General features: G+C 40.8%; 1 protein-coding gene across 1 annotated transcript in view; it reads left to right on the top strand.

Annotated features, from left to right (window-relative positions):
- Positions 1 to 17,661, top strand: part of LMNB1 (lamin B1) — a 100,512-nt gene that overhangs the window by 74,088 nt on the left and 8,763 nt on the right. Inside the window, exons 4-9 of the mRNA XM_013004506.3 lie at positions 2,763 to 2,933; positions 4,115 to 4,240; positions 9,022 to 9,242; positions 10,198 to 10,423; positions 12,708 to 12,812; positions 16,414 to 16,533. Of these exons, the coding sequence (XP_012859960.1) occupies positions 2,763 to 2,933; positions 4,115 to 4,240; positions 9,022 to 9,242; positions 10,198 to 10,423; positions 12,708 to 12,812; positions 16,414 to 16,533 (969 nt within the window). The remainder of the gene's footprint in view (positions 1 to 2,762; positions 2,934 to 4,114; positions 4,241 to 9,021; positions 9,243 to 10,197; positions 10,424 to 12,707; positions 12,813 to 16,413; positions 16,534 to 17,661) is intronic.

Below are 17,661 nucleotides of genomic sequence, written 5' to 3'. Positions count from 1 at the left end.
TGCGCTTTACACAATTGATGTATGTATAGATTGTGATAAGAGTTGTATGAGCCCCAATAAAATGATTTAAAAATAAATAAAATTGGAAAGATTTAGAGTTTTAACCTGAGTGGAAGAACACATGGTTAATGTTTTTTAGGAGTGGTACAGTTTTTATGCCATTGTGATATTAAAGCAAAATAGATTTTGACAGAAGTGCACTGGTCAAACGTTTGAGTTGCATTTAAAAACAAATGATGAGATTTGGTCATTTTTCTTCAATGGGTGATGAAGATCAAAGTGAAATGCTGTGCAGGGAAGCTCTTTGTAGACTGTAAGGAGTGTTGCTATCACCGTTAGCAAAACAGTTTTTGTTTATAAAGCCAAATATTTTCGTATGAGTGGGCTTGCTTTTTAAAAATAAGTGTTCTGCTGTGTCTTTAATTAGCTTTAATGTTGTGAAGTTCCGCATCTTTAAACTTTTGTAAACCAAGAGCAGTTCATTCCACCTCCGCTTCAATCACTGGTTCTAAATAAAATAATACGTGAAAAATAGCACAAAACAAAACCGACTCACTACCATCAAGTCCTTCTGGTTCATGATGCCCCTGTGGGACAGGGTAGAGCTGCCCCTCCCTCGGGTTTCTGAGACTGCTACTCTTTACGGAAGTAAAAGTCTCATCTTTCTTCCTTGGAGCAGCTCGTGTGTTAGAACCGCTGATCTCGAAGTTAGCTGTCCAACATGTAGCCACTGTGCCCCAGGACACCAGATTACTCCAGGACACAGTAATGTAATATGTGTCCAGTGTTGTGGTTGTTAGGTGCCATCAACTTGGTTCCGACTCATAGAGACCCTGTGCACAGAAGAAAGAGACACTGCCCAGGCCTGTGCCATCCTCACAAGTGTTTCAGTAACATTTGGATTTTGCCTTTATGAGCCTGGATCATCAAACGTTCCTTTCATTTTTGGAAGCATTTTTATGGGGAGGGTAGCATTCTTCTCGATAAACATGCAAATGTGGTACTCTGAACAGGTAGAGGTACGAAAAGAGCAAAACTGCTGGAGGCAGATGGCAGGAAGAGTAGAAGCAAAGGCATCAGTGACTGCTCACTGTTACTGTATTAGCTCTCTCGTGTCCATTGTCTAGATATCGATCCTTTTTTGAACTTAAATCTGAGATCAAAGAGGTCAGCAGTGTAGCTGGAATTTGAAGCTTGGTTATGTGATTCTGTCAGATGATGTTTTTCAGCACTTACTAAGATGAATAAATGCACACAAAAGGGGACAATAATACAAGCACTTTAGTGGCTACATCCCCCTCTTCTGGCGTCTTTAATTATTGCCACTGGGAATAGGCATGTTTTGTTTTCCTAACCAGTACCCAGCCTAGATGGACATTTCATTGATAGGGACTTGTTTCCTTGCCATAGATTAGCATCTCTATTCCTCTTCTACACGGCTGCTTAAAACATGGAGGAGTATGCCTATTTCTGTACTTTAATAGTTGTCATGTGTGCTTGAATTGGTCAAGTCCTGTCATTCATTAGACCCCTTTTCAGTTGATACCAGTAACTAACCAGTTGTTAAAAGGAGTTAGGTAAATTAACTTAACTGAAGCATCCTAGTGTGTCTAAGAAAATAATTTTATGCGTAGTAAGTCTACTTGAAGTCCTGACAATTTAATTCTTCATATAAAAATTTTTCCAGGGGTACCCTTAAGAATATTCTATAATATAATTTAGAAAAATAATGTTCACTGGATGTAATTGTCTGTAATTACATGTGGGTTAGGACACTAACCATATATATATGGTTAGATATATACAGCATGAAGGAATGTAGCAGCTAATTAGTCCACACAGCAGTGCAGAGGGCTCAGTTCAACTCACTTCCCTGGAACAGTTAATATGCTGGAAGTCCGTCAACCCACTAGGGCTGCTGGGTTCAAGGTCAAGGAAGCAGACAGCCGAGTCTTTCCTCGGGCAATGCAGGCAGTCCGGCCAAGCAGCAGGGTGAGTCACCAACAGTCAGCAGCTCAGGAGCTTAGCAAAGCAAGCCTGGATGGGATATCAAACTCAAGCAATGCAAGATGACAGGATCTGACAGCCTCAAGCTCCAGCAGTATACACACCAGCAGCATGGCAAAGCAGGTCTTGAGGAACTTTACGCTCTAACGACATGTTCCACGGGTTGGCTGTCCCACAGGTATTGTAGCTCACAAGTTGAGGCAGAGAACTAGCTAAAGCACCCACATGCTGGTCTGATCACCACAGAGTAAGAGAGAGAAGGGTGGGGCTTGCTGAGCCATTTATCTTTTTGCCCTCCAATCAAACTGTGACCTAATTAATCCCACATGTTCCTATTGGCCAGGTTGGTACAATAAACTTACCTATTACAGCATGATACTGTAGAAAATTATCCTGGCCGTTCCTTTATCTTCAGAGAAACAAATGAGCTATTCAGTCAGTTCCAGCTCAAAGTGGCTCTCCAGCACAGGTTCCCTGTGGTTTTCCGAGACTAACTCCGTGGGGGAAGAAAGCCTCACCCTTTCCCCAAGCTAGACTGCTCATAGGAAATAAGATTCCTGGGGTTGCAGATGCCCCAGTATCTGCCTTTAGTCTCATCTCAGAATCTTCTGAGGCAGAAATGCGTCTATTTGCATCTCTGTCCTTGGAACCATGTAGTAGGTTTGCATTTAAGACATCAGGTGACTGTGATGTTCCTCAGACATATACAAGTGCAACCATGGTAAATAACTTGTTTTGTGTCATATTTCCCCCAGGAGATTAATGAGACCAGAAGGAAGCATGAAACGCGCTTGGTAGAGGTGGATTCTGGGCGTCAGATTGAGTACGAGTATAAGCTGGCTCAAGCCCTTCATGAGATGAGAGAGCAACATGATGCCCAAGTGCGGATGTACAAAGAAGAGCTCGAGCAGACGTACCACGCCAAAGTAGGTCCTCGCTGCAGTGTTTGACCCCCTCTCCCCAGTCACCACAGAAAGCAGGGTCGAGTTGTTAGTGATTGGGTGTTTCATTAAACTTTTTAAAATGAATTCACCAGTTTTCATGAACATAGAAAGGGAGTAAGAACAAAACCAAGAATCCAGTTTTCTGTAAACAAAATTGTTCTATGAAAGTAGGTTTGTTCCAGTTTTATCAGAGATAAGGGTTTTTATCTTTTGGTCCCATTTATTTTTATCTTGTCATTGTAGATAAACCCAAGCCATCTGAGAATCCCCCCCCCCCAAAATAAAAACAATACTGATCATACTGTCCTGAATAACTTTTTTTTTTAAAGAATTATTTTATTTTTTGGTGAAAGTTTAAATAGCAAATTAGGTTCTTATTTCATGATTTTTGCACATAATTCTTTGGTGCCATTGGTTCCATTTCACAATGTGTCGATTCTCATGACGTCTCCTCTGGCTATTTCTGTTTTATTTCCATTAACCTAGCTTTCCTGCCAGTCCCGCCTCCCACATAGAGGGTGTAGGAGAAATGTACTCCCTACTTGCCCAGTCAGCTTGGCCTCTTTCTAGAAATTTGAATTTTGTTCTATGTTTTTCTCTTACTGTTCTATCCGGCACCACATATTGTGTCCTTGGTTGGTACAAAGCATTCTTTCTCTACGGAATACTTCTCCTAAAAGAAGCTAGACATGCTAGCTTTTGTGAAACAATTATGAAATAGTCAGTGTTTTCTGTTTATTATTTTATTTTTGGTTTTTCTGTTTATTATTTTATTTTCGTTGTTGGGTTTATTAGGTTAGGAATATGTGACGTTTGTTTCTCTGACAAACATCACAAATTGCTATTGCCCCTTTTAGCAGTATTATCTGAGATAAGAAATGATTACTTAATGGGGAAATATTAAAGTAATCAACATTGAGTAAAGAAAGACGCGGGTATCTTTGCATTGTTAATGCTAATATATTGGGAATTGAATCTAAAATAGACTTGAGGTAATTCATACCATGTCGGCACACTTCATGACGTCTTTCCTGTGTTTCATCAGCCAGTGACCAACAAGGCTGCTTGAATGCTTGGAGGTGATCCATGCTTCCTCATTGGTTAGTTTCAGTTTAGTGGCCAGAACTTACAAGGTGGTTCTTTTTTTTTCTTCCCCCTTTTAGCTTGAGAATGCCAGACTCTCTTCAGAGATGAATACTTCTTCTGTCAACAGTGCTAGGGAAGAGCTGATGGAAAGTCGGATGAGAATTGAGAGCCTTTCATCTCAGCTTTCCAACCTACAGAAGGAGGTAAGTAGGCAACTTCTCCTGAGAATGATCGGTGCTGAACTTGGAGGCCAGATCTGCTGAGAGAGTCTCTCTTTCTCTCCAGGGCCACTCTTTCTGCTGTTGGCCAGGCATGATATGATCCTCTCCTTGCTTTCCACGTCCTTTCACCCATTTCCCTCGCGTGCATTACAAAAGCATCCACTGGACAGATGTTCCTAGTGAATGGATAATGAGGGAAGGGACGTGCCGTGGGGGGAGCACCTGCTAGTCTGTTTGTGAAATTACCCCAGGGACCAGTGTCACCTCCACAGATTGCTGTTCCCAGCACCTTCTTTTTCTCACACTCGAGAGAGGGAAAACAAACCAACAAAGCACTGTCAGCTAGTTAATTTTAACTCGTAGTGACCCAATTGGACAGAGTAGAATTCCCCCTACGGATTTTCAAGGCAGTAAATCTTTATGAGAGCAGAAAGCCTCATTCTTTTTCCTGTGGAGCAGCTGGTGGATTTGAGCTGTTTACAGCCCAACTCATAGCCTGAATTAATTAAGAATTTAGAGATTAGTCTATTTATTAATGCAGTTAAACGGCAAGCTCACATGATGCTGGTTTCATTGACTTAAGTGCTTCTTAGTGCATGATGGTGTCCCCTAGTGTGCCCTAAGCAGGCACGGACTCTGCTCAAAACCAGCTTTAAATCTAAGAGATGCTTTTATGGACACAAAGTCCACACGAAAACTTAAACACAAAAACACCTCGTTGCCATCAAGTCGGCTCTGCATCAGAGCAGACCTGCCCCATGGCTAGTTTGTTGTGACAGGGTTCTGAAATCACGTGTGGAGCAGTTGAGCTGACAGAGCCTTTGAGCTCTTTTGGACCCCAAAACCTCAGAGACTTAATGATTTGCCCAGAGATTTCATACTGGTTAGTGGGTTTCTCCAGATTCGCAGTCTTTTCTTAATACCTCATTGTGTTCAACGATTTCCTTTAGGAATTTAACAAAAAACTTTTTTTCCTTTAACTGGAACCTTATAAAAAATAGGGCTCCCTGGCCTTATTACAAGTGGCCTTGGGGGTGTAGGTATAAGGTTGGTGGGTCAGCCCATCCTGGGGGAGGAAGATGAGGCTGTGTGCCCCCATAAAGGTGAACAGTAAGGAGCACTTCACCTGTCCTGTTGAGTGGCTATGAGTTGGAATCAGCTCAGGGGCAATGGGTTTGGTTTGGTGTGGTTCTTTTTAGAATTGACATTTATACCTTTCCCATTTATTAATAAGAGTCCTACTTGACTTGAAGGCAGTGAGGGTTATCACCTTGCTCTTAAATTTGCTTTTCTCTCCTTTTTGTTTGGACAGCTGCCGAAGACACTCAGTTATGGTTGGGATGGTTATTTTCCTCTTGAGGTTGATCCTGCAGTTGCAGCTTCCAGTGTGCTTTCCCTGTGAGGCTGTTAGTTAGTCTTTCTTACCTCAGTGACCGATGAGGTGGTAGGAAGTGTAGGCACGTAGGGAGTAGCAGAGGGAAGCACCCTTTCAGCCAGAATCGTTCTTAATACCTCTGTTTGACATATTGGGTCTCTGAGGGAGAATCCTTGCATGTCTTTATTATTATTGGTGACAGATTTTATGAAATGTAATTACTTTTGAGTATCTTAATTAAGTGATCAATTTTAGCCTTAAAATATCAAGACGCAGCAGGTGCAGGGGGAAGGTACATTGAAAGACACTTTCCCATCATCTAGTGGTGTTGCTTAGTCACATCAGTTTCAGCATGCTGCTCTTGGGCAATAAGCACTTCCTTTTGGTTATATGGCTCGCACGAGGGAAGTCCTTCTTTAATCTTACTGTAAATTGGTGTAGCTTTTAAAATAGTGACTTTAGAACATATTTTTGAACAGTATGTTAGATGGTAGCAGTGTTTATGCTTTGAAATTAAGAATTTCATATATTATTTTATAGCATGTCAAAATTTTTTTAGGCCAGATTAATTGGTAGCACAGAAGCTGACTTGGCAGAAGAATATGCAGTGGTACTTCAGAAACACTTCATCATCTTTTGTCTGCTCCCCCCACCACCACCACCACCACTACCACTACCACCACCACCACCCACACACATTCCATACTCTGGAAACTGTACCGTACCATCAGTGCAAAATTAGTAAAATTCCTTCATGAACACTTGAGAGATGAAACCTTGAATTACCTAGTTAGATTTCAATGTCCAAATTAGGACACTGGTTTACTTGCGGCTTGGGTATTCATGACTTAGTCAGGAAAAAGAACTGGAGCTGACTCAGAATCTTTTTGCTTTTTTCCCCTGACTCCGAATCGTGTTCTCTGTATTTCACTACAGAGCAGCTAACTTTGGAACTGATTTCTTTGAAAAATACAGACATATTTCAGAATAACTTAAATATTTATAAATCTAGAGTTTACTTTTTCCCTGTTAGCACGATACTGCACCAGAGACAGAGAGGCAAACATTGTTGGGTTTATAAATCTGGATTTAGGTTTTCTCTGAGTCTCTGGGCACCTGTGTATCTCATGGTCTCTCCTTTAGAGTCCCCACCTCGTTGCCCTTTCTCCCTTTTACCACCCTCTGAAATACGGTGAAGAGATGGACAAGGAGGTGTTTGAACTGACAGTGTTTGTTTAGGAGAAAAGAAAGTCTTAAGCATGAAGGGAATGGAACTGATTTCTCAGTGTTTAGCATGGTCTTCTTCCCCCAAATACATTAAGGCCAGACACTATTTTTAGGATCAATTTTAGGACAAATGCCTGCTTCTCCTATAGAATGCCAGGTTCTACTATGGATTTTAATTAATTTTTTTCTTTAAATAACCTTTGTGTTTTAAAATAATTTTACAGGCACGAAAAAGTTGCAGAGATACCATAGAAATGAATTGCCCCATGGGACTAGATAGCTTCATCTTTCTCTATGGGAGCTGCTGGTGATTTCGAGCTCTTTGAATTTCACCAGTTTTTAAACTTAACCTTTTTGGTTAATAATTAACCAAAGTAAATAAGACTTGCCAATATATATATATATATATATCCATTTAAGTTGGCCTTTTTTCATGATTCCCCCAAAATGTTCGTTATATATATATAGCCATTTAAGTTGGCCTTTTTTCATGATACCCCAAAATGTTCGTTATCCCAACATATGATATTCTACATAGGGTCTCTGAGACTAAATCTTTCAGGAACAGACAGCCTCATCTTCTGCTTTGCGGCTGGTGGGTTTGAAATGCTGACTTTCATGATTAGACTCGAGTTATATTTTTTATTGAGATGTTTTGAGCACATCCTTATTATCTGGTATTATAAGGTACTCTAACTTCATCTTACACTTACTTTCCCTGCCCCAGCCCTAGAATCAGCCATTTTCTCCATTGACTCTATTAAAGAATGGTATTCAGAATTAAGCTCTGGGCACTGAGTATGCTTGTAGTCACTGGGATGCTAGTGTGTCTAGGTCTTCTTAGAATCAAGTTATACATGTATGTGTACTAACACATTGATGCACCTATACTTATATACTTATAATTGAGTCTATATCCATGTTGATATTGAACTGAACAGGAATTCATATGGGTGTCTCTGACTCGAATCTAACACCACAGCTTCATTCTGCCTTTCCTTTTTTTGCATGTCTGTAGTGTTTTCTCTGTGACCCCAAAGCCTAGTTTTCAACATCCATTTATTTATTTCAGTGTAAAGCAGCGATTCTTTACCTTGCATCCCCATGAGAAATAAACTTAACAAGAAGAATGCAGTATTTGTATAGTTCTTTTGTATCTGTAGCTTCACAGATTAAATGTTTGGCCACTAGCTGCCATTTATCTCACTGGTTCTCAACCTTTGTAATGTCGCGACCCTTTAATGCAGTTCCTCATGTTGTGGTTACCCCCCCAATCATAAAATTATTTTAGTTGCTACTTCCTAACTCTAATTTTGTTACTATTATGAATCGGGCCACACCTGTGAAAGGGTCGTTGGACCCCCAAAGGGGTCGTGACCCACAGTTTGAGAACCACTGCTTTATCTCCTTTGCAGCTAGCTGGGATTCTAAGGGCCTTGGGTATCCATCAGTCTTGGTGAGTTGATTACACTTGGTTGAGATGAATCGATAGGCAAAACTCAGATGAATAATGACCCAGTGAGCCACAAAGGTTTCTAAGGTGAGTTTTCTTATATAGTAGATAGGCCTCATTCTTTTTATACTAAATATACGATTTCTGTGTTTAAGACACTGTTTTAAAAACCATAGCATGTTGTTCACCCGTTTGTGTGCTGATCAGCTGGCTCAGGCATGGAGAAAGCACAGCTGTCACAAAAGGACACATTGTCGTACCTTTCTCGCAATAACCACAATCCCTTTGCTTCTGCTTCTGAATATTCCCCAGTAATTTCCAAACACATTCTTCCACCCGCGTTTAGTGGTCTCTCATCAATGAGGTTCTACAATTTTTCAGTTGCTTGGTCAATTTGTGCTTTTGAAGTAAAAATCTTCGTGGGGGGACAGTTGACTTTCTCCAAAACCATCACTTAAAAATTTGTTTTGGTTGGCCATTTACTACCCCCACCCCAAATATACACTTGTACTTAAAAGCATTTACATTCGGAGGATATTTGTAATGTATAAGTGAGTCATTTCCTTAAAACCAATCTCGAATTCTAATGAATTAGAGATTCCATGGGCTTCCATTTGTTTCCACTCCAGTCAGGGATTTAAAATAGCTGCCTTGTATTAGTGTTGGAAAGGTTCTACAAAGTACCAATGTGTTTCCTTGAATCTGAAGTCTAGAGCATGTTTGGAAAGGATTCAAGAATTGGAGGACTTGCTTGCTAAAGAAAGGGACGCCTCTCGCCGCATGCTGTCTGACAAAGAGAGAGAGATGGCGGAAATACGGGATCAGATGCAGCAACAGCTGAACGACTACGAGCAGCTTCTTGACGTGAAGCTGGCTCTGGACATGGAAATCAGTGCCTACAGAAAACTCCTGGAAGGAGAGGAAGAGCGGTAAGGAACTTACCTGTCACCGTGTAGTCCACGGCCCCTTAGTCTTCCGCTTAAGGAAATGCTTGGGCAGTTTTCAGTATTTTCTCAATTACTTTGAAACATCTTATGTATAGGTAGTAACAAAATTATATTTTAGTCCCAACAACAGAAAATGTTGCTTAATCTTCATTTGAGTATTTTTATAATTTTAAATGCTGGACTCTGACAGAATGGTGTCTCTGAGAATGTAAATGTTCTGGTAAAGTAGTACATTGGGTTAAAAGAAACTTGATATTTATATTTCTTTTTCAAATCTGAATTCTTTTAATTTGGTTGTCAGGAAAAGGTCCAAAGGCAAAGTGGATTGATAGAGGATAAAAAGGCAGTACATTTCAGTATTACCTATACCATGGGCAGTTTCGTACAGGGGCGATTCTAAAGTATGAAAGGAGGAAAAAATCACAGATCAGCAGCTGTAATAGGGTGGTAGTTGGTATTGCTTCTTACCATATGTTTTGTTATGTTTATGTTTGGGTTGTTACTTTTATTCTTGGGAAAATGTTACTATTATTTAAATGGATTTGGCTAGCAGATTGTCATCTTGAAAAAGGTGCAACAATACAGCTTTTTTTTTTTTTAATTAGGGGCTCATACAACTCTTATCACAATCCATGCATACATCAATTGTGTAAAGCACATTTGTACATTCATTGCCCTCATCATTCTCAAAACATTTGCTTTCCACTTAAGCCCTTGGCATCAGCTCATTTTTTCCCCTCCCTCCCTGCTCTCCCCTCTCTCATGAACCCTTGATAATTTACAAGTTATTATTTTGTCATATCTTGCCCTGTCCAGCATCTCCTATCACCCACTTCTCTGTTGCCCATCCCCCAGGGAGGAGGCCAGCATATTCTTTCTTTTTAACGAAAGGAAGAGCAGGGATGTTTCCTACGCGGCTGTGTCATTTCCCGTCTAGGTTGAAGCTCTCTCCAAGCCCTTCTTCTCGCGTGACCGTGTCGCGAGCCTCCTCAAGTCGCAGCGTCCGCACAACTCGAGGAAAGCGGAAGAGGGTTGACGTGGAGGAATCCGAGGCGAGCAGTAGTGTCAGCATCTCGCACTCCGCCTCAGCCACTGGGAACATTTGCATTGAAGAGATTGATGTGGACGGGAAATTTATCCGCCTGAAAAACACTTCTGAACAGGTACCAGCCGTCCATCTTTTCCTCCCAGCAAGCCTTTGTAGATTGATAGGTTAGCTTGCATTCATAACAACCAAATAGTCCTTTCTTGGGATTCAGCAGTTGCCATAGAGTAAAAGTCTCCCCCCTTCTTACTTAATTCATGATCCAGAAAGCAAGCACAGGGCTCTCTGGCGTTTTCTTGACCAGCCTGCTTTGTGGTTAGCAGTCCAGCGCTCCCCTGGCGGTGCTCCTTCAGCGTCGGGAAAGCTTGTAGAAACCGAAGTGCAGGCCCAGGAGGGAGTGTCTTTGGCGGCTTCACTTTTCAGTCATTAGCCCCGCTTCACAGACGTAGGACTCCCCCACCACACACACAGTCATTTTGTCACGGGCCTTTCCAGGGATGATTGGTTATTAACAGAACTATCTTTGTGAAAAGTTGCCTGGATGAAATGGTGGTGGTTTTTTCACAGCCGTTATTGTCACGAACTTTCTGTGAAGGGTAGGAGGAGCTAGAAGCCCAGACTCACATAGTTGCAGGACTGCTTCTTTCTGTAAGTAGAGGGAGGAATAAATGAATGCCCATGGTTTCACTTGGAACAAGAGTGTAAAGCCCTATCATGAAACCGTTTGGCTGGAACAGACTCAATCTTAAAAGTTAGAGTGATGAACTAGAGCAGTGACGGGCTGGGAGACGATGTTTTCCCTCTTAAGGCAGCGTGTCCTGGCACAGCCACCAAGTCTCCTGCCTGCAGAATGGGAATGCGGATGCCCAGCTCCGAGCAGGCAGCGAACACACCACTTGGAACGTGTGTTGCTCTGTGCAGCTTTGCTGGTAACCCGGTTTCCCACCCAGCCTCCTGAAGGAGCTCCCTGTGCGTCTCTTCTGAATCTGCCGTTCTAGGGCATTACCCCATCGTTTTTTCAGTTCTTGATGTCGTTCATGTTCATCCAGATTTTAAAAGTGTGTCTGGATATTTTGATTTAGTGTCCATGACTGAGCTAGTTCAAACTTATTGGAAGCCATGGTTTAAAATTTGAAATACCGATAGCAAGGCATACTGAAGTTTCAAGCCAGGGCCATCAGGCACCCAGCATGGAAGGTTCTCCCTGGTTAGGTTGGGGGCTGAGAAGGCATTGGGAAAGATGTGTAGAGGAAGGCTAGGTCTGGGTTTGCAGTAGAGTGAATGCCAGTTCTTGAACCTATGTTCATGGACCTTCTGCACATCTGTGAAAGTCATTTCTTTACTGACCAGAGTTAGTAATACTACCTTACAGGTGGGAGATAAGGAACACTAGCAGCCACAACTTTAAAAGCTGAAGGACAGAGGCACCCCTCCTACTCTATTGCTATAGTTTGCTGTTTTTCAGAAGGCATAGCAGTCCTGTGTGGAACCATTCTGGAACTGGCTCTCAACCTGGTTTATTCTTCTGGCTTTAGATAGACACGGACACAAATTAGTTTAATTGATAGTGCAACTGCCCTGCTCTAATACCTGATGGCTCTAGGCCGGGGGTTCTCAACCTTCCTAATGCTGCAACCCTTTAACACAGTTCCTCAAGTTGTGGTGAAACACCCCCCCCCCCCCAACCATAAACTTATTTTCATTGCTACTTCATAACTGTAATTTTGCTACTGTTAGAAACAGGCGACCCCAGTGAAAGGGTCATTCGACCCCCAATGGGGTCACAACCCATGGGTTGAGAACGACTGCTTTAGGCTGTTTGGGGGCCAGCATTGAAGCCAATACCTCTTACCTAGGACTGGCTTAGTGCAACAGTGGCCCTGTTTGAGTCCTGTAAGCTTTGTTGTTGTAGGTATTGTCAGGTCAGACCCAACTCATAGTGGCTACACAATAGAACAAACGACCGAGTTGTCCTGCACCATCTTCACAATTGCTGTTTTGCTTAGAGAGAGCCAAATTTGTGCAAGGTGTGTTGCAAATGCAGAAGATAAAGAATAAATATTCCTTCTCCTTCTAAATTTTTATCTTTATGTTTTAAAAGCTTGTAGTAATTGAGGACTAGATGTCTATAGCAATACCTTCTCCAGCAGTGACTATGGCCAGTCACATCCTTGCTTGTAGCTTTATGCACTCTGAAATTAAGTGTCTCAGTGATTAACTGCAGCATTGTTGATGCTCCTCTTTTGCTGAATGACAGATCATATTTTCTAGTTAGAGTAGGAAAATAGGCATCATGGAAATGCAAATATAAGACCATTGCAATGTAACTGTCACTGATTGGTTTATTTGATTATTCTTTGAAATTTATATTCGTAATGACCTTGTTTTTGTTTTGTAAATAGGATCAACCAATGGGAGGCTGGGAGATGATCCGAAAAATAGGAGACACATCGGTCAGTTATAAATATACCTCAAGATATGTGCTGAAGGCAGGCCAGACTGTTACAGTAAGTCGATTTTGTCATTTAATGTAACTTTACTGCCTAAAAGAACATCTAAGGTAACACAGAATATTGGTTTGGTTTGCTTTTGTCCTCGAGAAGCATTTTAGAAACAGCATTTGAAACATCTTTAGCCCAGTTAGGGCATTCTCCAGTTAGAGGAAAGTTCTAGTCTATTGAGGTGTCCGCCTCGGAGTTCTTGTTACTTTGTCTCTTCAAGTAGCTAAAGAGTGGCTACCTGTTGACTGATACTTGTAGCTCAGGGAGTGCAGGTGGACAGCCTGGCATAAAGATTAGGAGATGATCTCTGAATAAATACTAGCACATACATGCCTTGAAATGGGAATGTTCTCCGTTTTTTATATACTTATTTAAAAACAGGAACTTTCCTCCTTGAATTAGCATAAATCCAGCCGGGCTCTGTGAGTCACCATTTCTGGGCCTGGCGTGTTAGTCAGTTTGCTTTGAACAAAAGCCAGCCTCTATATGATGGACACCCGGTAAAGACTCAGTGATTTTAATTTTATATCTATAGAGAGAGTAACTGGATGAATGACTTGGGGGTGTGGCAGGGGTAATTTGGTTGGAAATGGGGAGCTAATAACAATGAGTACAAGAAAGAAGAAAGTGTCCTAAAATTGATTGTGGTGATGATTGCACAATTCTTAACATGCTTGAACGGTTAAATTTTTTTTTTGAACTGTTAAATTTTATGATGGGTGAATTATATGCCAATGAAAGTTTTTAAAAAGGAACCAATTCTATGAAACATGATATTTTAGCAAGACTAATATTTTAATAATATCTCAATGTTATTTTTAGCAAGAGAGTTTTTGCATAGTTTTTAATGTTCTAAATAAGACAGAAATATGTTGTGTGGAATTCTATTTTAGTCCTAAAATGACACTGTTGGCATCCTCTGAAGCACCATAATTTGTTTGTAAATATTTTAGTGAACATTTGGAGAAATCTGCTTCATTGAGCAAATAAAAAAATTCCTTTGCTTTATCGCAGTAAATTTTGAAAATAATAAAATATACTGAATTTGATATAGATTTCAAAGAAGTCACTTTTTATTTCTAAAGAATGTAGAGGTGACTTTATCTCCTAGTTTCTTAGGTTTTTCGTTTGTTTTATTTTAAGAGATCGTTTTAAGTTTTAGAACTGGAAAAATTCTTAGAAGTTCAAGATCAAAGGCAAGCTGTAGGTTAACTTCTTTGAGAAGGTGTGTTCAGAGCTTGATGGCACTTTTAGAAGCTCTCAGGTGCTAACTTTGTAATGGTGTATAAAAATGGGAACAAATATCTTCACTTCACTGTCCTCTAGTAATTATGATGAGGAGAGGAAATAAGCTGAGTGCTATCATGTGTCTGTAGAGTGCAGTAGGAAGAAATCCTGATGTTTTTATTCAGAAGATTCCTGCTTGAGCGGGCTCTTTCTAATGTGAAGCCATTATGCCATTCATCGGCCTTTTCCACTGGATATTCTATAGGTCTAGGGGAAGACTTCATTACCATGTGAAATAACACGATCTACTTTTCTGTAGTAATTAGCATTAAATGTGAAAGCCATTAAGTTCTTCAGAATATGGTAATAAGTGATTTTTCGGTAAAACTGCAAGGCAATGAATGAATGATAACTTTAGAACAGAAATATATGAGTCACATGTAATTAAAATTTTTCTAGCATTCAAATTTTTAAAAAGCAAAATACAAATATGTGAAATTAATTTTAGAACTATAGTTTATTTATTTCTTTCAGCACACCCAGAATATTGTTTGAACATGTTATCACTATAAACAGTTGTTAGGCTAGTTTAGATTGTTTTTAAATCAAGCCTTTGAACTCTGGTTATGTATTATATCCTTCCTCAGAGCCAAACTCGCTGCCATCGAGCTGGTGCCCACCCCAGGTCAGAGTAGAACTGCCTCTGCATTGCTGAGCTGTGCCTCGGTGGGGCAGAAAGCCGCACGCGTCTTCCGCGGAGCAGCTGGTGGTTTCAAACTGTGTGCCTCTTGCTTGATTAGTGATCTATGATGTGCAGCTCACCACACAGTCAGGGCGCCTTTTATCCTTACAGACTGTCTAAAGACTCCACAATTCAAATGCCTAAAATCCACCTAAGGCTAGTGACTACCATATTGAAAAGCACAAGTCTGGAATATACTTGTAAAAATTGTAAAAATGGACTCACTCTCTCACTCACTCTCTCACACTCTCACTCACTCACTCACTGACTCACTCTCACTCACTCACTCTCACACACTCACTCACTCACTCATTCACTCACTCACTCTCTCATTCACTCTCGCACTCACTTACTCTCTCATTCACTCATTCACTCTCTCACTCACTCTCTCACTCACACTCATTCACTGACTCAAAAAACATTGTAAAAATGTAGGCTACTATAAACAGTAAGGTTATTGACATTTTACTAGCGTTATTACTAACATTTAATTAACCAGTAATGATTCCATATAGACCGGTGAAAAGTGTAGCTTAAAATTAGGAAAACATTAACATTCCAAGTGGTACAGAAGATTGATCTGAAAATTGGTCCAGGTGTAGATATTTTTTTCCTATTTCATCCTATTAACTATTACTGCCCCTTGCGTTTGTAAAGCCGATGGCTGACTTGAAGCTACTAGTGAGCATCTACAAAAACAGCACTCCCCCCTCAGCAGTAACTTATAGGTTTCTCCTCATTTGAAAACACACCTACATACACCATCTCTAGCCTGCTTCTTTCTATCACACAGTCCTTTGTACAACAATTTATGGATTATAAAACTTTTTTCTTTTTAAGATGAAGTAATGATTGCATTATTCACCCACGTAAGTAAATTGAGCTCATAAAGGTTTAGTATTTTGTCTAGGATTTAAACTTTATCATCTGACTACCAAATACATCAGCATATTCTCCTATGTGGCAGCATTTTCTTGCTGTTTAGCAGAGCAAAGAACAATTTTAATAAAAATCATATTTTTCCCTTGAGGGGTGCAGATTGATCCATTTCCAGCATTCTTTTTGGAGCCCAATCTTAGACACTGGAGTATTGTGACACTGTCTCTAGTTGGAAATAATACTGTTTTCTCAGAAGCATATTCTAGATAGTCTAGTCACCCTCTCAACTCCCGCTGTAGGCTGCTGCTGGACACAGGTCATAGGGTGGTAAGAAAAGTACATAATTCAAAAGGGTGGTCCCCTAAATTCATAGAACGTGGGATGCAAATAATGAGAATCTATATGAGTAACCAACTTCACGCTTTGTGATCGTGCCACACGTTAAACATATCATTAGTGGTCCTTCTGAAGGATGAGGAAAGTGAACTGACTCCATGGCAGTGATGAGTATGAGAATGTAGTTAGCCTTCCTCTAGAGCCCTGTAGATCTTCACATCTCACATGTCAGATGGTGAAGTGAGGCTTTTAGAATTGAGTTCTACACACAAACTAGTTACAACCGCAACTCTGAAGGTAGGAAAGAGTTGTTGGACTTTGAAAGTCTTATAAGGTGTTCCAGTCTCATCATTGTGCTATTTCCTATTGGCATGTGAGATATCTGGGATTCTCATGTACTGATATATCCTGTCTTTTCCCCAGATCTGGGCTGCAAATGCTGGTGTCCCAGCCAGTCCTCCCACGGACCTCATCTGGAAGAACCAGAACTCCTGGGGCACTGGCGAAGATGTGAAGGTCATATTGAAAAATTCTCAGGGAGAGGTACGGCCGCCTTACCAGTACCACTTCACCCAGAGAGTGTGTCGTGCAAGTGTGATTTCTTTTCAAGAGTCAAATTCCAATATGGAGTAGTTACTTGCTGAGTAAATTAAGCCAAAGCTGTCCTCAAATTTGGGGGATGAAATAAGAGCGTAAGGAAGGAAAGTCACTGATGAGATTAAATGTCTGGTCTCTAGGACTTGTTCAGTTCATTAAATACTTAACCTTGTGGACTAGTTTTCAGAACCTTCCTGAAACTCATGTATCAAATGTTGTGTATGTCTTCAACATGTCCGTCCTAGGATTCTCGTCCAAAGAAGCATACCCCTCCCACTGCCAGGTAGACATATCACACCCCACCTACCAGTGTTAGTCTTAGAAACACTGCTATTCCTAATGATGGAAGTGGAGTCTGCTGTAGCACTTGTACAATATGCTCTCATCTCGTCTCTTTCCCCAACCTAATTACCGAATGCAGACCATATAAAATATCACTGAACCCCTTTGTAGAATGTGGGGGTTTGTCTTTGCAAGAAGCATGTTAAAGGGCACTTGGATGAGTTTAGAATGGGTTTCTTTTTTTTTTTCTTTTCTTCAAGACAAAATTTCATTTGTCATTAGAAATAAATATTTCACCATCTATAATTAACATATTGTTTTTGTGATTATCACTATGCTTGAATTATGTTCAATTTAGAATGGGTTTCTTTTGGTCATCACACTGTTTCTTCATTCTTCTTTGCCTCAAGAGCTTTAAGTTTTGGCTTGCAAGGATTTCACAGCTATAAACCTTCATCTGACAGGCTCTGCTGCTTCACATTTATATAAGTACAGAGCCTTTTATTTCTTTGGAAAATGGCAGGTGTCTGCTGTGCCTTGACCACTTTATACTTGAAGTGTGGACCTGCTTTCAGAGTTCATGGGCCTTAGATGCTGGCAGGGGGGTTGCTGCGGTCAGGTGCTCTCAAATCAATTCAGACTCAGTAACCCCGTGTACAACAGAATGAGACTCTGCTTGGCCCTGTACCGTGCTCACACTGGTTGTTATGCGCGACCCATTGTTGAAACCCCTGTGTCCATCCACCTCATCCAAGGTCTTCATTTTCTCTGACCTTCCGCTTGCAGGGACTG

The sequence above is a fragment of the Echinops telfairi genome, unplaced genomic scaffold, assembly GCF_000313985.2.
Source record: "Echinops telfairi isolate 266 unplaced genomic scaffold, ASM31398v2 ScPeMD7_7469;HRSCAF=8507_1, whole genome shotgun sequence".
Taxonomy (NCBI): Eukaryota; Metazoa; Chordata; class Mammalia; order Afrosoricida; family Tenrecidae; genus Echinops; species Echinops telfairi.
Note: the sequence above shows the minus strand (reverse complement) of the source record. Positions and strands in the feature narration are given on the sequence as shown.